This window comes from Rhagoletis pomonella, unplaced genomic scaffold (assembly GCF_013731165.1).
Source record: "Rhagoletis pomonella isolate Grant_MI unplaced genomic scaffold, Rhpom_1.0 Rhpom_scaffold_00401, whole genome shotgun sequence".
Classification (NCBI taxonomy): domain Eukaryota; kingdom Metazoa; phylum Arthropoda; class Insecta; order Diptera; family Tephritidae; genus Rhagoletis; species Rhagoletis pomonella.
In genome coordinates, this window is record NW_023458955.1 from 37957 (window position 1) to 61943 (window position 23987).

Below are 23987 nucleotides of genomic sequence, written 5' to 3' on the forward strand. Positions count from 1 at the left end.
AACGTAACCATTATTTTACGAGCAAAAAATAAAACTTAAAACGTAACCATTATTTTCCGAGCAAAAAATTAAACTTAAAACGTAACGATTATTTTCCGAGCAAAAAATAAAACTCAAAAAATAATCGTTATGTTTTGAGCAAAAAATAAAACTCAGTTAATAACGATTAAAAAGTGATTTTTATAATAAAAGTTATAACCGTTACGGTCCCTGCGAAAATCTCTAAAATCCCAAAATAGTTTCCAGATTAAGTGTCTGTGTCTCTCTCTATGTCCTTCCTTCTTTAATTACCTTTATTTTAATCTTTCTTCCCCTATCTTCATCTTTACTTGTATCGGCATCCTCATCCTCCTCTTTGTTTTTATCATTTTTTTCACCTACATATTGTCCTTCAGCTTTGCCCTTATATATATAAGTAAAGTGTTTAAATTTACCTTGGTCTTCATTTTTGCCTTTATCTTTACGCATCTTTGTTTTTGTTTATTTTCACCTTTGCCTTTATCCTTCTTTATCTATGTACGAAGTCACCTTTACTTTCATTCTTGTATTGGTATTTTTCTAAGTGTTATTCTTTAATCTTTTATTAGCAAATGTTTGTTAAATTAATACCATATGCACACCCACAAGAAGCACTTGTTTCAGCCCCAACCATTTCCGTTGCACTGTTTCCGTTGCACCATTTCCATTGCATCATTTCCGTTGCACCATTTCCGTGTGCAATTTCCTTTGAACTTGCCAATTTACTCCCAACCAACCAACCGCCGCTAAAGAAGTTTCACTTCAAAAAAAACAAAAAATGGATCAAATGCATCACTAATTTTTAGGTATCAAAGTAGGAAGTTAGAAAAAACTTAAAAAAAATGCTATTTGGTTTCATACCTTTACTATTTATTATTGTCAATTACAAACATTGTCGGCCGCTATGGTGTAGTGGTAAGCAGTGCGCGCTTCCACTCCGCAGCACCTGGGTTCTAGCCCTGGTCAAAGCAACATCGCAAAAAATTTAGAAAAAACGTTTTTTCTTAACAGCGGTCGTCCTTCGGAAGGCAATGGCAAACCTCCGAGTGTATTTCTGCCATGAAAAACAGCTTCTCACAAAAATACAATCGCCGTTCGGAGTCGGCGTAAAACTGTAGGTCTCTCCGCCATGATTCAATAATACAAGGATCGATAAACTGACAGTTGTCTCTATCGCACCACTCCCTTAGCAGCGGCACCGTGTTGCTTCTTTGCAAATTTACTTGAAAAAAGTGTAGCTTTGGTGTGAAATAGAAGTATAAGCTTATGTGCAATATGTTGCACTGATTAAACATAAATTGCTTTTAAATTAGATGTTTACATAAATCTCATGGTAGTTTTATTCTAATTCTGAGCCCTTTTGCAGTTTTTATACAGCTAAATAGCACACAAATTACGTAATTCACGTAGATATATTAATATTTCGTTCCATATTTCGTTTGAAATGTTAGATTTCCTGCAAATACATTAGAATTTACAAAAGGAATTTCACTACTAATTGCATACTTTGCGTACTTTTCTACTACCATTTTCGCACCAAGGGATCTCATTCTTCTCCTTTCTCCGTCCTTCGTAAATGCAACCTTTTGTAAGGGAGTGTCAAACCGCGGCTGTCAATAATTATCTAACCTTGTATTATTGAATCATGTCTCTCCGCTTTGTGTGACAACATCAAGGCTCACGCCACAAGTCGGAGGACAAGCTCGGCCAAACACTAACATATGTGTATGCCCCAATCTATTATTATTATATTATTACGTTTTCATTTATCTTAATTTTTATCTTTATACTCTATCGATAAGTCAAGGAATAAGGATATTAAAAAATATCGGCTGCTTGTATCCTCGGACCCTGTCATTTCAAGTTTACGTTTAAACCCAACAAAACAAAATCATAAACTGTCGTCAAATGCCATTAAATTATTAACAACTGTTGTAAATGCGGATGCGGAATTGCCATCAGAAAATATAGATATGAGCTAGGATACTTCAGATGACTGCGATTCTTACGGTGTATAGAATTGTTATCTTAAGAATATATTCCTGTACCAACAAATATGTGTGTCTTGTTAATTGATTCATTCAAAATCCCGCAGTTCCCGTGTAAATTTGAACATCAAGATTTTTAGAAACAAACATTAAGACCTCGTTAGTATTTGTCCGAGCTTCTCTTCCGATTTGTGGCGCGCGCCTTGATGTTGGCGCACAAAGGGGAGGGACCAAGAGTTTTACTCCGAATTCGAACGAGGATTTTATTTTTATGAGAAGCTGTTCTTCGTGGCTGAATACACTCGGGGGGTTTGCCATTGTCTGCCAACTGCCACAACTGCCAAAACTTGTTGGTTTCTTATTTTTTGATGTTGGTCGGAAACTGGGCTTGAACCCAGACCCTGCGGAATGACTGCGTATATTGCTAACCGCTACATCACATTTTATAACAAAAAAGTAGAAAACATGACCTTTTATACTTAACTACCTTAGTTTTGCTAAAAATCTGATTATTTTAAGCGTACACAGCAGCCATTATGGATCCGCCATTTTGAATTTCGAAATTATGTGGTGAAATTTAAAACTAGAAACTAAAATAAAGACGAATACACAAGGTTTGATTACAATTGTACCACGCTTCGACTTTCGGCCAGCTTTCTGCCATGAAAAACAGCTTCTCATAAAAATACAATCGCCGTTCGGAGTCGGCGTAAAACTGTAGGTCCCTCCGCCCTGTGTGACAACATCAAGGCGCACGCAACAAATCGGAGGAGAAGCTCGGCCAAACACTAATATATGTGTAAGCGCCAATCTATTATTATTATATTATTACGTTTTCATTTATCTTCATATGATTTTTATTTTTTCGATCATTTTTAATCGTTATTTCATGATTTTTATTTTTATACCCGAGCGCACTTGTGCACAAGGGTATTATAACTTTGTTCACATAACGGTTGTTTGTAACAGGCAAAACGAATCGAGATAGATATAGACAAATGTATACATAAATGATCAGGATGAAAAGAGAAATCGATTAAGCGGTGACTGTCTGTCCGTCCGTCCGTCCGTCCGTCCGTCTGTGCACACGATAACTCGAGTAAAAATTGAGATAGCTTAACGAAACTTGGTACGTGGACTTCTTTTGGGCATAGGACGGATGGTATTGAAAATGGGCGAAGTCGGACAATAACCACGCCTACCTCCCATATAACGGTAATTTTCATAAATACGAAAACAGCGATATTTTAGTAACTACTGAAGATTATTCACTCAAAATTGATATTTACAATGATTTTTAGACGAAAGATAAGAATATTGGAAATTTTTGGAAAATGGGCGTAGCCACGCCCACTTATGGTTTCATGTGTATATCTTGGTAACCGCTGCACCTATTTCTTCCAAACTTGGCACAGTTGTTGGTCCTGGTACAGCATACCAAATGCCCGAAAATTTTTAAAAGCGGACAATAACCACGCCCGCATCCCATATAACGGTAATTTAGAAAAATACGAAATCCTCGATAAATCAGTAAATATTAAATCTACTTTTTTCAAAATTGATGTTTGCAACAATTCTTAACAAAGAAATACGCTTATGGTAAAATTTTGGAAAATGGGCGTGGCACCGCCCACTTATGATCACATATAGGTATCTCGGTAACGGTTGTACCAATTTGTACCAAACTCAGTACGGTTATTGTGCTTGCCACATAAAAGCATACCGTTGAAAATTGTTGAAATCGGACTAAAATTACGGCCGCTTTTCATATAACGGTAAATTTCAGAAATGCTTGAAATTTCAATATTTTGAAATTTAAGGACGCTAATTTACTTAGAATTTATACACCCCGGCTTATCATGTAGCGGTAGCTTTTGGAAAGGTGGAAAACATATATTTAATACTTGCGCAGGGTATTTAATGTTCGGCTCCGCCCGAACTTAGACTTTCTTACTTGTTTCGATCATCTTTAATCGTTATGTTATGATTTTTATTTTTTCGATCATTTTTAATTATACTATTTACTTTATGATTTTTATTTTTTTGATCATTTCTAATCGTTATACTATGATTTCTATTTTTTCGATCATTTTTAATCGTTATACTATGATTTTAATTTTTTCGATCAAAAATAGAAGTTATTCTTAGTTTTTTAATGTGTAACGTGAATGTGCACAGATTTGACTTAAAAAAAAGTTTTACAAGGCATGCTTATGTACACAGAATTGTAATGCTCTCCCCCCCCTAGGATTGTTCTATATCGAAAAAAGTATACCCCTACTTTTATACCTTTTATGACCATGAAATGGTATTATAACTTTGGACCCATGTTTGTAAGTACTACAATTAGAAGATATAGAAATGTATACTTATATGATCAGAACGTCGAGCTTAGTCGATTTAGCCATGCCCATCTGTCCGTCTGTTTGTATGCAATATAGTCTCTCAGTTTTCGAGATATCCGGATGAAATTTGTTAGGTGGGTGTATTTTTATAATGCACTAATCATTTGTCGGAACCGGAAGAATCGGGCCACTATAACATATAGCTCCCATACAACTGCTTCTTCAGATATGAGATTTTTCGCTATAACTCCTCCATTTAAGCAGTTAGGAACATGCAATTTTGCAATACTTCCGCCCATTATCAACAGAATACTTACAGTGAAAATTACAAAGATCGGTCACTATAATCTATAGCTCCCATGTAACTGATTGTTCAGATATAAAATTTTTCGTTATAACTCCTCCATTTATGTACACAGATAGGAACATGAAATTTTACACTGTTTTCACTCATTATGAAAACAATACTTACAGTGAAAATGGCGAAGATCGGGTGGCTATAACATATAGCCTCCATATAACTGATTGTTCAGATATGAGATTTTTTGTTATAACTTCTCCATTTATGCAGCTAGGAATATGAAATTTCGCACCGTTTTCACTCATTATTAACAGAATAATAACAAAGATCGGGTCACTATAACATATATCTCCCATACAACTGATTGTTCAGTTATGAGAATTTTCGTTATAACTCCTCCATTTATGTAGATAGGCACATGCAATTTCGCGAGATGTCCACCTATTATCAAAAGAATAATTACGACAAAAATGGCGAAGATCGGGTTGCTATAACCTATAGCCTCCATACAACTGATTGTTCAGTACGGACATCGGACCAAAGTTATAATACCATTTCATGCTCATCAAAGGTATAAAAATAGGGGTATACATTTTTCGATATAGAACAATCCTAGGGGGTGACAGCATTACAATTCCGACTTTACTGTTTTTGGACCATCCAAGTGTACATATGCATGCCTTGTAAAACTGTTTTTTAAGTCAAATCTGTGCACATTCGGTTTACACATTAAAAAACTAAGAATAACTGCTATTTTTGATCGAAAAAATTAAAATCATCATTAAAAATGATCGAAAAAAACAAAAATCATAATATAACGATTAAAGATAATCGAAAAAATAAAAATCACAAAATAACGATTAAAAATGATCGAAAAAAAAATCATAAAATAACGATTAAAAATGATCGAAAAAATACAAATCACAACATAACGATTAAATTTTGATTTTTAGTATAAAAATCATAACGGTTACGGTCCCTGATAAAAATATCTATAAAAATACCGATAACAAAATCGATAAAAAATCTATAAAAATATCAATAACATAATCGATAAATATAGATAACAAACTCGAAAAATTGCGATAATAAAATCGATAAAAATATTGAGAACAAAATCGGTAAAAAAAATCAATTTTTATATCGATAAGTTCCGAGTAAACCGAAAATCTCTAAAATCGCGAAATAGTTCCCTGATTGAGTCTCTGTCTACATATATCCTTTTCTTTATAATTACCTTTGTATTAATCTTTCTTCCCCTATCTTCATCCTTACTTTTATCGGTATCCTCGTCCCCATTTTTTCTAATATCATTCATGTTTATTAGTGTTTATCTACACCTTCACCTTTGCCCTTATGTACATAAGTAAAGTGTTTAAATTTACCTAGGTCTTCATTTTGGCCTTTATCTTTACGCATCTTTTATTATTTTTACTTTTGCCTTGATCCTTTTCTTTATCTTTGCATGTATTCACATTTACTTTCATCTTGTATTGGCCTTTATCTAGGTCTTAGTTTTTAACCTTTTATTAGCACGGTTTTGTTAAATGAATACCATGTGCATACATTTAAGAAGCACTTGTTTCCCTCCCAACCATTTCCGTGTGCAATTTCCGTTGAATTTGCCAATTTACTCCCAACTAACCAACCACCGCTAAGGAAGGTTTGCTTCAAAAATCTCGATGTTATATAACCTCAAATATCAGTCAAATTCGGTTTTTTGCACTTTTAGGCTAAAATACCTCGGAAACCGTAGCTGCCAGAGCAGTGGATTCAGCACCTCGAAGACCTTTAAAAAAGTGTACTCGAGTTTTTTTGTAAAACATTGCATTAAGAAATAGATTTAAAAACGCTTTGCCATGAAAATTTTCAATCTTTTAACTTCTCTTTTTCTTAGGGTCGGTAAATGAGAGCTATGAGTCTGATCATATACGAGTAATTCACAAGGATCACGAAGCTTTATTATCATTTTGCTTGAATAATAATTCTTCTGGAATGATTGCATTGGCGAGTCCGCGAGAAGTTCAAGAATTAGACATTACGATGCTACTAGAATCCCCAAATTGGTATGAGGACGAATGTGATTATGAAGTTTTAACGAAGGAAGCGGAGCCTTTATCTAATACAGGATTTTTGGTTATTCAAACTCAAGAACAGTAAGTAAACCACTGCTTTCAATCTTATCAATTACTTGAAGGTCTATCTTATATCGGGGACTTAAATTTACTGCTGCAGATTAACGAACAACAACACTTACATCGCACCGTAGAACCTTTTGGTGTCAGGAGGGCTAACATTGTGTAATAAAAAAAATTAAAAATAATCTTACTTTATCGTCGTTGGCCTTTTGAGTGGTTATAAATTAACATTGGGCGATGTCAAAAATTGATCACTTACAGTTATTTAGCGGGAAAATCTACCGCTTACAAGCGCACAAAAATATCAAAATTTTGGCGAAAATCTACCTATGACATCGCACTTTAAATTTATCATGGACGAATCGAGAATATAGGACGAACTAAATTTTTACTCAATATGTATTTGACAGATTTCATTGGAAGTTGGTATTTAAGGGTTTTCGTTATCACTGATTTCGAAATATATATTAACCCTCTAATACATGCATTTTATTTTGAGAAGATAAATTTAGAAGTTATAAATTTAATATCAACCAACATAGCTTTTATGTCAGAAAATCATTTTGAAGTCAAATTTACCCTCTAGGGGATATAATATATAGTCCGCCTTAAGGCGGGCCTATGCATTACAGATATACAATTTTGAAAATTTTTTGTTTTGGAATTGTATTCAATTTGATTTTTTTTTTAAATAAAATTTCAAGAAAACGATTGCTATATGAACTTCACCGCTGGTTACGGCAAGAGTCGCACTAGGTGTTGGCGGTTTGTACAGTCTTCTGGTAACTCGACGTTTGGCTTTGTCCGCCGGAGAATGCAGTATAAACTTTCGGCTAAATTAGCTCGCGCATTGCTCCGGCTCCGACGAAGCGCGGTCGCCAAAAGAGATTTGAACTCTGTCATCACTTCGCTTCGTCAGTTTGGACAGTGATCTCACGGTTGACCAAAGCTTGCTCATATCAGAGGTGAAGTTACAAGTCTTCAGATGCTCTTCCCACTGCTTCCACTTATGTTCGTTCAGAAGTTGCGGAATCTCCGCGTTGAGATCCCTAATGCGGGGATTTTCGGGTGTGGCCTGACGAATGTTGTCACGCTCATCAGCTAGGACAGCCGCTTCGGCACGAAAATTCGGACGGGGTCCGAAATACATCCAACTTGAATGAAGCAGGCTGTAGCGTCATTTGGTGTGGGAAGGGCAGAAAAGGTGCTTTCAGTAACTTTCGCGAAGCCGCTCCCATCAGCTTTGATGTAGGTTCGGTATTCCGCGGAAGCAAAGTCGGCAGGTTTATCAATCGAGATGACTATGGGCAGATTGTCTGATGCTAGAATCAGCAAAGGTTATGCTGTTTATCAGATTACCGCTTACAATTGTTATGTCACCTGGTGGGTTCGTCACCGTTCATTTGACAGGCTTGAATGCCAAAGAGTGTTGAATTGCTGTGCAGCTGCGTCTTTTGGACAGCAGCTATTAATATTCTATGCCGCTGTGTCTGTGGTCGCGTTTGTGTAGAGTTGCTCAGGCGGACTCTAGTTTGCCGTAGAGGCAGCTCGGTTTGACCAGCACAGGGTCACGTATGACGCGGTCCATTGTCTATGAGTGCTGAAAGCTGACCAAGTTCGAAAGTGACTCCGCCCGTCGCAAGAGTTACACTTGACTGAGGTGGACTTTGGGAGTAATCGTTTCTGGGAAGCGCAGCAGTCGTAGGTTCCGGCCCAGGGTTTGGCTCGATGGCAGCCCTGAGCAGAAGAGTGCGGAGGAGATGTGGACGAAGAACGTTTAAGAAATTTCGCCGACCCAAATAGGGTTAGATGGCCGAAACAACAACCATTGATCGGGTAAAACCCGAGTCATTTCGGTATGTAAACCCGGCTGTCTCGTCTATGACGCTTTCATCGCTGTCGAAAGCACCTTCTTTCTCATTATCGGAACTTTCGTTATCATAGGGCACCGTTTCTCTTAATTTTCTTATATCTTCATCTGACGTCGCCGATATTTTGAAAATTTTTTATGGATTGCTATGGCTAGAATATTTATATATAATTATTGTAACGTTCCAACTCATTCACACTTGAAATAACTTTACAAAACTAAAACGCAAAAATTCAAAACTGAAGAAACGCCATAATACACTTTTCACTTTAGGCGGACTTCGTAGTTTGAGTCACTGCGCTGGCTTACTATACTTTTTTGAACCGAAAAATACTTGAATTGTACAGTTAATAATAAAAGCTACTCGCCATAAATTTTTTTAGGTCACTTTGACGTTTTTTTTTTTTTTTGATTTTTTGAAATATTAAAACTTTCACACACGAATTTTCTGACCACTTTCATCGAAGTTTCGGTTTCAACTTGTTTTTGCTACAAAATTATACATACGGTCAAAGCGGCGCACTGTGTTCTGTTTTGGGAAAAAATGGACAAAGTGAAATATCTCCCGATCCAAACCAGATAGCGACATAACCTAACGGCATTATAAAGCCCAAATATTAATGAATTCGGGTAAATTATTCAGATTCTTCAAAAACAGTTTCTCGACCTTGAATCCAAGGTCAAAGTGCAACTAAAAAAAAATTATATATAAAAGCAAATATCTAGCGGTCGAAAATTAATAGAGACCTAAATGAAATAGTATTTTAAACTCCAAGTTTTCATAAAAAGAGCCAAACTGTTTCGATTCGTCAAAAATAAATTCCCAGTCGTGAATTCCGAGGTCAATGGTCAACCAGTGGCGTAGCCAGGGGGGGAAATTGGGGGATACATCCCCCCCTTCGACATTGAACTAAAATTTTTTACTTTTGAATTAATAACACGATACTATTGTATCCTGATTTAATTTTTTTTTATTTCAGACGGATGACAAATTATCTTTTAATGAATATATAAAATTATCGGTTGATGGATTATGAATTTGAATATTGAGCCTATACTAGTCTTTTCAGACCTTTTGCGAAACACACTAGGCTTTTCAGGTGATAAAACTGGTTTCGAGGTATAATATCAGACCAAAATAATACCGTAATTTTCCCGGTTTGAGATTAATACGCTAAACCTCTACTCCCTTCTCTCTCCCGTCCATAAAAATCCGAATTCACACGGTCTGAAAATAATAGGAGCAAGCTCATTAATTTAATCAGAGCACACAGAGGTGAAAAAATAGATAGCTACGAGACATTTTAACACGTTTTTTTTATAAAAGTATGCCGATTACCTAATAAAAACAAGCATGTTCAAATTTCAAACTTTGTACAAATTTTGAGTATAATAAACTGCCAGTGTGAATTTGGCAAAAAATAGTGCTAAGTACTGCATTTATTGATGAATTTATGGTGTCAGTTTTGGTTACGCGAAAGACGCAAAATTTATAAAATTGTATATATTTTCTCTATGTTTTAGCGTTATAAAATCCTTAGGTCGCGATTAAAAACTTTTTTTTTACATAATAAACGCAGTCTTGTAGCATTTTTTGTAAACACAAAACTAAAAATCCCTTGATCGAAAACGGTGCCTTTTTTCGCGTAGCGACTGGAATCTCACCATTTTGCTTAGCTCCCCATGGTGTGTTAGTGCTGCCAAATTAGAGCACAAAATCATGGGATGCTCTGATTGGCTGGATGCTGGGTCTCGTATCGTGTAATCCAGTGCTGGAAAAGTAGGCACAATAGTGCCATTTTTGGCATTTTCATTCACAAGGGCCTTTTTGGCACAATTCATTCAGTTTTGGCACAATCATAAATTATAGAAATTTAGCCAGTATATAACAATCATATATTACTCATAGATTCGAAAAGTTAAAATTAAATTCTCTTATAAATTAAAATAAGGCCCATTATATAAAATTAATAAAAATTATTCAATGTAAAGAAGAATAGTCAAAACTGGTCAAAATGTCACACTACTATTAGTGGGATTCATGAAACGTCGCAAAGTTGTTGCAAATGTCGCATTTGTTGCAAAATTTGCCACCTTGCGACACAGCTGATTATTTTTGTATGGAAACTTTCTTGCGACAAAATTGCTACATTGCCATATTATTTGAGCTGACAATCATTGCAAAGTCAAAGTCGCGAGACACATGTTTTTTTATTGTCTTCGAATGCTTCAAGAAAAAGTATATCAGTTAAGCCTGCATCGAAATATAATTGTAAAAAATTTTCTTTATCTCTAACGCCACTTTGCCGTTTTATGAATCGCACTATTATTTCGTACATAAGTATGTATGTAGGTCCGAATAGCTATATTTCAGTGTTTTTTCCCTTCGTAATTGGAATATTGTGTTTTTTTTTTTTTATTTTAATTTAGTGTATGTCCTTTTTTTAAAGACAAGTACAGCTTGTATATTGTGTTATTTTACTATGATTTTACTCTAATAATAAAATAATGTACTTCACATTAAAAATACTATTTATAAAAATACATATGTGGTTCTTAAAATGCCTATTTTTGCAGTCCATTACGCACATTTCTATGTCTGTGTACGCAGATATAAATGAGTGAGTGTATATTAAAGCTGAATTAGATAACTCTGATAATGTCCTTTTTGACTATTATATTATGATCATGAGACGGTTAAAAGGATAGTGTAGACAACTAGGAATGTGTTTAATATAAATAATGTTATTTGAATACTTTAGGTCTCGATCTGTCTCCGATATGTTGATGAGACTCATCGTGGGGAAATAAGTTTGAGAGAAGACTTCCTTCGTTTTGTTGTGTTCGAAATCGCTTCGTGGAAAAGATTTAGCTTTGATAATTCTAAATACACTATAAAAAGAATGTAATATCGATTGTCAATATCTTTTTGGTCAAGGTTATGATGGGGCAAAGAATATGTCAGGCCAGTTTAACGGCGTGCAAAAATACGTTCAAGAGGAGTATCCTTTTGCTTGCTATGTGCATTGCTCAGCACACGTGCTTAATTTGGCCATATCCAAAGCTAGTGTAATACCGCCAATAAGACATACTTTAGCCATCGTGAAAAAGTTGTACACATTTTTTAATACACCGAAGAGTAAACCAGTTATTTTAAGCTGCTTGGAAGCAGCAGATATAGCACCAAGCGTTAAAAGTCTTAAGAGATTAAGCGTTACTAGGTGGACATCAAAATATAATGCGGTATCAGACTTCATTTCTCTAATGCCTTTTGTACATGCTGCGTTGGGTGACATAGGCGAATGGAATGACGGATCATCAACTGATGCAATTATATTCCAACGAAGCTTGGACTTCGAATTTATTATAACCATTAATATAATAGTCGATATGTTCTCCTACATTCTGCCTTTGTGTAATAAACTCCAACAAATACAGATAGATTTAGCGCTTGTAGTGGATTTGGCAAATTACTTAGTGGCGCAGCTACGACGTATTCGTTCCCGCGAACATTACTTTGAAAAATTGTTCAGAACTTGTAAAAAATATGCAAACGACATGGATATTGAATTCAAAAAGAACCGATACAAATCTAGTCAAAATCTGCAAGCATGTAACTTAGCTGATTATTTCAAGATTTCTGTTTTTTATCCATTTATTGATCATATAATAATGGAAATAGATACTCGATTCACTCAACATAAAACGATCTTCAGAGGTTTCGCTTCGATTTTTTCAACAGACCAGAGTGAAGAAAATGACACAAATATATTTAAGCTTGCTGAGTTTTATGAACCAGTTATTGAAAGCTCAAATATAGTGGCCGAAACTAATTTATGGAGAACGTTCTTAAAGAGGCAGAATCTTTCGCCAAAAACTGCACTTGATGCACTTCAGAACTGCGATAAAACGTCATTCAATAACTTATACAAGTTGCTAAAAATTTGTGCCACTCTCCCCGTTTCCACTTCAACAGCAGAACGCACCTTTTCAACTCTAAAGAGGTTAAAAACTTATCTACGTATCTCTACTGGACAGGTAATTAAAATATTGATATGTACATTGTGCTTTACAATTGAGAAGTCCACTTGCAAACAGCGTTATGTGATTTTAAGTAGGCCATAAATTAAAAAAAACGTCTCCGACAACAAGTACCATCCGAACTTTTTTATTTCCGGAAAATTTTGATAAACAAGAGCCTAGTAACATTAAAAAGAAATTCCAGTATCTTTTACATAGCTAGCTTTTTTAGCTTTTCGCGTTCTCTCCTTAAGGAAGATTGGTTTGCTTCTTTTTTGCGACCTCTTCCATTAGGCACCGAAACTACCACGTTTTCTTGCAGTTTTCTAAGTTCATACGAAGAGGAGACTTTTGAAAGTGTATAAATAAGTATTATAGCGACTTTTGCAAGAGTAGTTAACATTTCAGAATATAGAAACATTTTTCATTCTGCTGTTAGTGGATATGAAACCCACCAAAAACTAAAAATCGAAAAAATTTAAATAGCGCACTTTGCAAGTGGATTACTCAATTGTTGAATACGCTATCTTATTTGTCCCTTCTTTTTATACAACTAAGGAGCGGCTGAATGGTTTAACGATGTTAGCGGTACATAATGATGTGCCGATTACAGCACAAGAAGTTATTGAAAAAATGTGTGCTAAGCAACGAAGATTAAAAATCGCTTTATAAGTAATAAGATTTTGTAGACTTGTACATAAATAAATGTAAATATGTACGCGTAAATATAAAAATATGGAGATATATTCAATGTGTAAAAACTGAAGTGTATACTAACGAATTTTTTAAATTTAAATAAAGCATGAATTCCCCACGAAATAACCGAGTACACAAAAAATATATAACGGTAAAAATGGCACAAACATACGTATATGAAAGAATGCCCACAGGCGACGCCTCTAGCCATTGTGTATCACAACTTTAAGTTATCGATGCAAATTTTTTTTCATCCCTCCCCCCCCCTTCGCCAAATCCTGGCTACGCCGCTGTGGTCAACTAACAAAAAAAATTCTGATTTAAACATAGCTAAATGTTTTTTAAGTCGTTTTATGTGATATGCACACATATATATGCACATATGTGTGGTGGGTCGCATCCATATATTTTTAGTATACAAAATATCACATGTATATGGGGAAATCTTTTGAGTCGGGGACATTTTGCGTATTGGCATATTGTTGCCGCCACAAAGCAGCTGCAATGCCAAGTGCGGTTTTTATACCTTCGTTAATAATACTTATATGTGTAAATATCAATAAATAGTTTTTCAAAACAAAAATAACGGTTTAAGTGACCAGTTTACTTGCTAAAATCGAGAAAACCAGGAAATTTCTAGTGCAACTCGCACAAAATCTATTTTTTATTAAGGTATAACTTCTAGAGCAGTCAGACCTAAAGCTCGGGGTTTTCAGCCATTTATTTGTAGGTTCTGAGGAATAAAAAGACAGGTATTAAACAAATGTGCCAGTTATAAAATGCGAGAGAAGTGGCTGCTTACAATTGTAACTGAATTTCGCGTATTTTATAAAAAACGTGAATTTTCTTGTAGTCTTATTTTACATTTACGGGTATAAAATATACTTCTTCAATTCTTCAGAAGAAGAATCCTAGGCTAAAGAACAATGTGCTACTTATCATTGCTGAAAAATCTTCTTGATAAAACGCGTGATCAGTGGGTAATTTTTTACTTAATATTGGTTTTTCCTTGACCACTACCAATCAAGGGCCAAAAAATTCATAAGCCCTGGTGTAATATTGTGTTTGTGTATTTGGGTCGGTGTATAAAATGCTCACCTCTAAAAACTAATTTAATTTTCAGTACTCAATACTATACTCATGTAAAAGATGTGGGTTCTTGGAAAGACAGTTCCCATACAGACTAAATTTTTTATGGATGTCGATCGAGGCGTTATATCCCAGAAATGGTGACTCTTAGGAAAAAAGTGTCATAACGGGTTTTAGAGAAAATTGCATGATCTACACTTTTATCTAACCTATTTTTATGATAAATCTTACGGTTAACTGAAAAACCGTAAACATCAATTTATGTGACTTTTAACCTTAACTAATTTTTTTTGTAGATCTGGGATCGATAAGGACTTTTCACATTTCATTTATAATGACGTTCGTAACATTCGCACCACTTTTCAGCTTTATGCGAGTTACTGAAACCTAGAAAATCTAACTTGACCCGGCTAATAGAAAACAATTCTGAAAATATGGTTTAAATAGAGTAGCATTTAAAACATATGAGTTACGCGGGTTATAATGTACTTCAATTGGGTTTACAAGTGATCATTTATGAAAAAAAAATTGTGCTATGTTGAAAAAAACATTTTTTTTATTGAAAAGTCCCCGTCTCAAAAGATTTTCCCATATACATATGCTCCACTGTATACATAGAATGTTATAAAAGAAATTTTTTTTGGTTGATTATGGCTATGAAAAGTTTAATATGCTCTTTTCCAATATACCTACTATACATATCAGCTGTTTAATAGAACAGCCTCGTTTAGCAGTTAGCTGTTTAATAGAACAGCAATTTTTAGCAGTTAGCTATTTAATAGATCAGTTTTGTTTAGCAGTTAGCTGTTTAATAGAACAGTATTGTTTATTATTTTATAAGTGATCACTTTCAATATAAATGATATAAAAGTCGAGTAAATATCTAATGTGTCTTGCATGCATTATTTTGGTAAAATTTCATATTTTTCCCATACATTTTCGCCTCTTTTATAATTTTTCATACCACTAATAATTATACAAACCCATACAAAATATATATATGTATATATTAGACTGACCCGATTTTACCCAATGTCATTATTTCATTATTTTTTTTGAGGCTGATAGCTAAAAACTTTCGAATACTTGTAAAAACTCACCTGACCAAGTCTTGTTGCGAAATTCAAATATTAATCCTATGCGAGTCTCCGTTTTGTACAATTTTTGGCTCTAATATTTAAAAGTGTGTTCAAGGAGATGGAAAGAGTAGATTTTGTGGAGAATTGATACGCTAGTACGCTAAATATATGTTTTCGAGGTCGCTGAATACGATGGGACCATTTATTTTTCTCCACAATTAAAAATTCTTGACAAATTCAAGAAAATCTGAGAAAATTGAGAAACATATTAAATTTTCACTTTACATGCTTACAATTTATTATTTAGAATTCGTTTTTATCAGCCAATGATAGTCAGGATAGGCCATTCAAAGAGCTTTAATTAAAAACAAATCGGTATAATTTGGTTGAATATGTGTCAAGGTACGAGCAAATTTCTAAAACGGTGTTATCTTTTCGAAATTTTTTATTTCTGTCAAATATCTTTTTGGCGTAAAAAAGCTTTTAATTTTTCAACATTTTGGGTTTTAAAATTTCTTCTTCGTCATATCATAAGGATCCCGTATATATCGCTGTTATAAACTGAAGACAATTCAATCTTCTACTTCAACCCTGTCGGTCTCCTCCAATTTATATTAAATTTGCCTTTGGGTAATATAATTAAAAATGGTTTCGGCAAAGCGATCTCGCCACAGTGACTCTAGAATCAATTCCACAATTGAGCTTGTAAAAATTAATAACAACGAGGACCCGAACTCTTAATTTTGATGAGTATATCAACTTAATTTTTGAAGAAAAATCCTTCGTCGGTGCCGCGGGATAAATGATACCTTTTAGGGTTGGAAAAAGTGAAAAACTCCAGAGTTACGAATGACGTTACTAAACGATTCGTAAATCTGTCAGAAACCATGAACGGAGCATTCACTTCAAGCGAAGACGGGTACCGGAATTCAAACATACTGTAGATTATAATAGGAAATTATTTTCTTCTTGATCCAAATTGAAAATTCTACCTATAGAAACATTAGTGTAAGAAAGACTGAAAACGACGGTAAAAATATTCACGGTATACTGTTTGAGAAGAAGAATTATGTATTGATAAAATCGTAATTAATCATTTTTTCACTTCATTTCCTTAAGTTTTGTTAATTTCTGCAAGTTCACTATCCTGATAAGATACATGTGCACCTTGTGATGATTTCCAAGCCTAGAAACTTGAAACTTAGATATTTGCTCATATCTTGACACTGATTCAATCATGTCATACTGTGTTTTTTTTATTTTTAAAGTTCTTTGAATGACCTACGATCCTGGCTGTCTTTGGTTGATGAAAACAAATTCTAAACAATAAATATGCATCACTGAAAGTGAAAATTTTAAATGCTTTCTCCTTTTTTCTCAGATTTTTTTTTTGAATTTCTCAAGAATTCTTGAATGTGTTCAACGACCCCGAAAGCATATGATTAGCCAATTAGCGCGTAAATTTTCCACAAAATCTCCTCTCGCCCTCTCCTTGAACACGCTTTTAAATATTAGAGCCAAAAATTGTACTAAACGGAAACTCGCATCGGGTTAATACTTATTTGAATTTCACAACCAGACTTGGTCAGGTGAGTTTTTCGATACTTCTTAGCTATCAGCCTCAAAAAACTAATGACATTGAGTAAAATTGGGTCAGTCTAGTATGTATGGCTGTATGCCAGCACACTTTACGAATTCCTGTAGTATATTTCGGAAGCATATAAGCATAGTACGAATTTCTGGCTTTGGAGCATGTACAGTATCGGTCATATCTATAGCACGCCATTTCAAAGTGATATTGTGTGCCCCTTATGTTTATTTTTTATTTTTAAGAATTTTCGGTTAAAATACAGGTCTTTCTCTAACAAACCCCATATAAACCCAAGTTTGACAGTTTGTAGAAAACTACGAAAAAGTGCAAAATTTTCACCTAAATTTCAAACCTTTTTCTCGTAAGTGAATACACAGTTTTATAGCCCAATCAATTTTAGTCTGATAATGTTTCAGTTTCAAGTGGCTAAAAGTTACCGTTGATTTTTTAGAATTTCTTTCGCCAAAGGTGTTGCGGTTTTCTTCCATATGGGTACGGTGACCATCCGTCCTGTATTATACGAGACAGTCCTCTTTTTTGACCCATTGTCCTGGTAATTTATTTATTTTATACGGGACGCCAAACTTCAGACAGAACTTCTTTTAATGTCCTGTATTTGTCCCGTATTCGGTGTTCTGACGCCTTAACAGCTCATAAAAATGGCATGCCTATGTACGAGTTTTTAGTGATGTTGGTAATTTTCTTTATAAGCAGTTATTATTTTCTAATCTTATTATTAATTATTTTCTGACTCGAATCGAGGAATGCATCCTGTAGCCAAAAATAGAAATTAGGACTCGACATTTTCGTAAGTTTTGGCTATTTTTCCTTAGTTTACTTAATGTTCATTATTTATTTTATGAAAGTAAAGCTCTTTTCCTAACAAAAACAATATAATAATAAATTTCCAACGTTGTGCAAAAAAACTATAAGAATTAATTCTGCAATGTTTCACCAATATTTCAGACTTTTTAATTAGATTTGTTAGAAAAAAATTTGGTTCGCAGTTCTGTAACTCATTAAAATTGAGTATAATAAAGTGCGAGTGGAAATTTCTGCTCATTTGCTTCTCTTTCAAAAAAAAAGGTCGAACATACATACTTTGTATGAAAAAAATGCGTAACACCGTCAACAAAAAAAATTGCCAAAAATTAGTTGTAAGCCTTACCGACTTAAAACTGCACTATATTATACTAATGTTTACCGAATTTTTTAACAAATTTTACGGGTTAAAAATCTCGAGAAAATTATCATCCAAATTTGTGATTTTACTTTAAGGATACTGTTTCAGGGAAAACAGTGTGGAAAAATTTGCAAAATTATTTTTTGTCCCGTATGCAGCTCTCATAAATATGGTCACCGTACATATGGGTGAAAATTGCTCAACTGGACCTCGGATTTCAGTCAAGTTCGAATTTTCGCGTGAAAATTTGTGGGTAGAGAGATTTATAGATGCGAATGGGATTCTGAGACTTTTTTTGAAAAATTTTAATTTTTAAAGTTTTCAAAAGCAAATATATGTATGTATTTTTATGCAATCTTTTTTCAAAACTCTTTTTCTCTTAAAGTATTTGACGAAAGTTGATGAAATTTTTTTGTAAGCGAAGTGACATAAGAGCTTTAAAAAAATATTTTTATAATTTAGAAACATTTTTTTTTTTATTTAAGTATTATAAATATTCAAGTTGCATTAAAAATATGTTCTCAATGAGGGTTTTCCATTTCGTTTATATTTTCGAAAACTGCATTTATTCAAAAAAATATTTCTAAACAAAAATTTTGTTAGATTTTTTCTGTTTATTACTTACAGCAGAGGCATTACACACTATTTCAATTCGTGAAAAACTACCTTTGCTCGATTTTCGGATATATTGCAGAAGAGGTCCTAAAGTGTTAGTAACGCAAAAAAAAAATTTTTTTTTCCCCAAAGTTATACAACAACAAAAATATTAGGTGTCCCGCCGTAAGCCATTGTTTATCACATCATAACTCGATAAATATTGGTTGTATCAAAAAAATCAATTAGTATTTTTTTATTGACAAAGAGTCAGAGATTTATAAAAGATTTTTATTTTTTTTAAAAACACTTTTCTATACGTTTGTTAATGAACAATTTAGAAAGATGCTAAAAAAGCATGTTTGCCGGTTTTTAAAAATCTGCAAAAAATATATGTGATAGAGTGAATATCAAAGATTTAACTGACAAATTTTTAAAGGGTGTTTCGATATAGGACCGAGATATTAATTGTTTAGTAAAGCAGTGACTAATAAAAAAAATAAAAATAAATTCAAATTACATCAAAATACGTCAAGTGGGCCACTTAAAACCCCTTTCTTTCGGATAACCAAGATAGGTTCGTACTTTGGTAGAGGTCTAGGTAATATTTGTTTCCCTATACTTTATTTTGCAATAATCCTCTTACTTTGCGAAAAATCGCGAATTTAAATTAACATAATCATTTCTTTGATTGGCCATATCTCCTGAACGGGCAGAGATAACTTAATAATTTTGTTTAAATTAAGAGGAAAACTATATCGTTTTAGCAAAAATTATTAAATTTGTGGTAAAAAAACTACTTCTCGAAAATTTAAAATTTTTTCGTAAAATGTAGAGAAAGGAAAAATTCAATGTTTCTTACGTAAATTTTTAACATACTAATTTAAAAAATAAACATACACTTAAAAATAATACAATGGCTATCCGTATTGGCTGAAAAATATATATTTAGATAGCGAAACTCATAATTATGCAAAGTATATACATATGTATATATTTGTTTTAACGAAAGTACGAATATAGAACGAACTTAAAGTTGCTTTTATTTAGACTACTGCGAATGGACATTGGAATAGAGTTCCATGTACGAGTAGCATTGACAAAGAATAGCCGCGCTGAGGTTTGATAATTATAACTTGGTACTATCAAGTCATTAATTCGAGCTGACTTAGGGAAAATGAGCTTGTCATATAGATAGCTAGGCTCCTTATACATAATAAGCCGACAGAGAAAGATGCAGTTTCTGGCTTTCAGATAGTTAGCAATTTCACAGCCTAGTAAACTCATTCTCCAACCAGAGATATGGTCAAATTTTGCCAACCCGAACACTTAGCGTGTAACATGGTTGAATGTAACATAAATTTTATGAGCAGATTTAGAGCTTAGTTTACTGTAGACTAGTTCAGGGTAGCAAATGATAGGCATTATTAGTTGTACAGCAAGTTTTTTCCTAACATGGACCGGCGTAAAAGTTGCGGACATTCGTAATTTTCACGAGCTTAAGACACTTATCGGCAATATATAAAGGGGGGGATATTTGCAAAACTTATTCGTTTTCTAGATATAGGTAGCACATACGATTTTTCACTGTTTAGACATAGCTCATTTCTCTTCGCCCATGCAAAAATGGATGCTAAGTCATTGTTTAACCTTGTACAGATTTCCCTTGTTTCTCCATGATTTCCAGACAGATATAGCTGAATGTCATCAGCATACGCATGCATATATACATGCTGGCAAGCAGAAAATATGTCATTTATAAAGAGACTGAATAATAATGGATCCAAGATATATCCTTGGGGTACACCAGCTAGCAGTGGTTTTAGACCAGAAGTTTTCGAGCCAACTTTAACACACTGGGTTCTACCCGCCAAGTAGCCCCGCATGAGACGCGTTGCGGAATCCCCAAAACCAAAATAGTATTTTAACTTCATGCAAAGTAAGTCATGATTCACAGAGTCAAAAGCTTTAGAGAAGTCAACTAGGCATAATGAAGTCAATTGGTTTTTGTCAAATGGTACTCTAATGTCATCTAAAATTTTTAAGATAGCCGTGGAGCAGCTATGCTTTGCTCTGAAGCCTGACTGGAACGGAGACAGCAGGCTAAATTTATCAATATGGTCATGAACTTGTTCAGACATCAATATCTCGAAGACTTTGGAGAGTGCGGGTAAAATGCTTATTGGTCGAAAATCGCTGGGACTACACGCAGACTTGTTTTTAGCAATTGGTTGCACCGTGGCAACCTTCCATGCATCAGGGAAACATGAAGTTGTGATACTATGATTGATGACATGGGTGAGAGTAGGCAGAATGTACGGTGCAATTATTTTTATAAATTTAATTGGTATGCTGTCCGCCCCAACTGCATTGGACCTTATTTTATTAATACAAATTGCCACTTCCACTTCTGACACAGCTTTAAACTCAAAGACTTGACAATCAGACACAACAGATGAAGGACAGGATGTAAAGCAAGCATTAACACAAGATGGGGTAACACGATTGACAAAAGCATCATTAAGGTCTTCAGGACTAAGGGAACAATCAGGACTGTCACTAACATGTATACGAAGGTTTTTTAAGTTGCGCCACAAAACATGATTTGGTAGCGAGATATCCTACATTTTGCTATAGTACTTGCACTTCTCACGCTTTATGATGGCCGTGGTCTCGTTTCGGATAAGTTTATATGCACGCCAGTTGTCCTCAGTGCGGTTCTTTTTCCAGAGAGAATATCTTTTATTTCGCTTTATAATTATCGTCCGAACCGATTTGTTGAACCAAGGGCACGAGGGAGATCTACCATGGTAAGTGCGAGTTGGAACGTGAGTACTATACAGATATAAAACGATCTCGTTCAAAAAGCTCAATTTCTCGTTCACTGAGCTTAGACCCCAGCAAGCGGACCAATTAATACTTGATATGGAATTTAAAAGATTGGTTACGTCTAGTAAACGGTAATCTGGTGAAACGGATGGACCAGATGAAATACTATGGTTGCCAAAATTAATATCAAATGCACAAAAAATAAGATCATGGTCCGAGATAAATGACATTTGGTCAAACTTCAAAACAATGGACGTATCAGACACAATGAAATAATCGAGAAGGCTGGGACAGCAGTTCTGCCCATACCTAGTGGGTACAGACACATTAACCACATCTAGACCAATACCGGAGACATCTTCTAACAAGCGAGAGCTATACAAATCACTACATAACAGATTCACATTAAAATCTCCACAAATAACAATGTCATTATAATCAACAGCGACAGAGGACAACATATTAAAATATTCATTCACATTACAACATTTATGAGGATTATAAACGCAAGACAAAAGGACTTTAGACGATGAACTAGTCACTTCAACTAACAGATGCTCAGTAGCGCTACCAGATATTCCTGATATCAACCGAGTTTTTAAATACTTTTTACAATACATAGCGACACCACCACCCCTCTTGATCTTCCTATCTGTTCTATAAAGTGTGTAACCCTTAATGTCAAAGTGGGCATCTTTTACTTCAGGTCTAAACCAAGTCTCGGATACACAAATGACATCAACACTAGATAATTCGAATACTCCTCTGATCACATCCATTTTTACAACGCTTTTATCAACTTGCAATGTTGTGTGTCCAGAAACTTTCAATGTTGTGGATCCAGAAACTTTCAATGTTGTGTGTCCGACACCATAAATCTTTGCTTTGAAAAGCTCCTATAAAAAAGCATAGTGCATAGGGCGACATCTGTAGTCAATAGGGCGAGGTAGATGACATCTAGATGTCGCCCTATGTACTACGTTTGCTACAGCGGAAATAGACGACACGGTGCTCGTTTGTATGTACATACATATGTAAATGCATGTGTGTGCACCTTTCTATTAATATCGTTGAATTATTTTAATATCTATTGCAAAATTTTATTCAGACAGGACTAAAAAGTAGAAAATAAATAATATAAAAAAAAACTTTTTAATATACAACGCTTTTATAAATGGACTAAAAAGTAGCAAATAATATTTCTCAGTCCCATAGAATTTGTTTTGATAACTTTTGATTTTGAAATTTTAGCAAAAGTCATTATAAACAATCTATGAAATTGAAAATGAAAAGCGTGGGGCGCATGTAATACACTTGAATTGATATGAAAAGTAATATATGTATGTATGTATGTGGGTATATGAATAACGACCGCTTAAAATCGATTTCAAAGTTCTACTTTCGCTGTAGAAATTTTAGGTCTACGTTATGTAGTTTGACTATTGTCAATTAAATCGAATGCTTTGTATTGCATGCGCGTTTTTCATTTTCAATTTCATAGATTGTTTATAATGACTTTTGCTAAAATTTCAAAATCAAAAGTTATCAAAACAAATTCTATGGGACTGAGAAATATTATTTGCTACTTTTTAGTCCATTTATAAAAGCGTTGTATATTAAAAAGTTTTTTTATATTATTTATTTCATTATTCAAGCTGCGCGCCCTAAAGTTAATTATTGGTTAATGTTACATGCACACAACCGCGGAGTGTGAATGCAGACTGCAACTTCCCCTCACGCCGCTGTTTTATGGCCGCTTGCAAAAGTAGTCTATTTTCTTTGGTTAGGCTTTCAAATAGGTGAAAATTCCCCTGGATGCCAAGGGGTTGCAGGGGAACAGCAGACTTCATACGCCTGCGATAGTCGCCAAAAGCACGGAGAGTGCGATTGCGATCAAGAGGGGAATGAAATTTGATCACAATCGCACCATTGAGGCCAGCACGTGAAGGCCTTGTGCGGAAGATGTCTCTTATCTGAGAAGCCAAAAAGTCGATTGACAGGCAGACCTGGTTGAAAATGCTCTTCAGATTTTCCCCTTCCTTATATGGAACGCCAAACGCGACGGCATCCGCAGCAATGTCAGCAGTCGATCTCTGCTGTACTCCCTTCACTAATTCCGCTTTCAAGCACTCAATTTCTGACTCCGACTTTTCCACTCTCTCCTTCAATGCCGAAATGTGCGTAGATGATACAACTACAGCAGCAGCGAGTGACGAAATCTCCTCCTCAATCCGTTTTGTCAATTT

General features: G+C 34.5%; 1 protein-coding gene across 1 annotated transcript in view; it reads left to right on the forward strand.

Annotated features, from left to right (window-relative positions):
• Positions 1-11618: 11618 nt before the first annotated feature.
• Positions 11619-23987, forward strand: part of LOC118750799 — a 22536-nt gene continuing 10167 nt past the window's right edge. The window contains exon 1 of the mRNA XM_036485534.1: positions 11619-12269. Coding sequence (XP_036341427.1) covers positions 11619-12269 — 651 coding nt within the window. The remainder of the gene's footprint in view (positions 12270-23987) is intronic.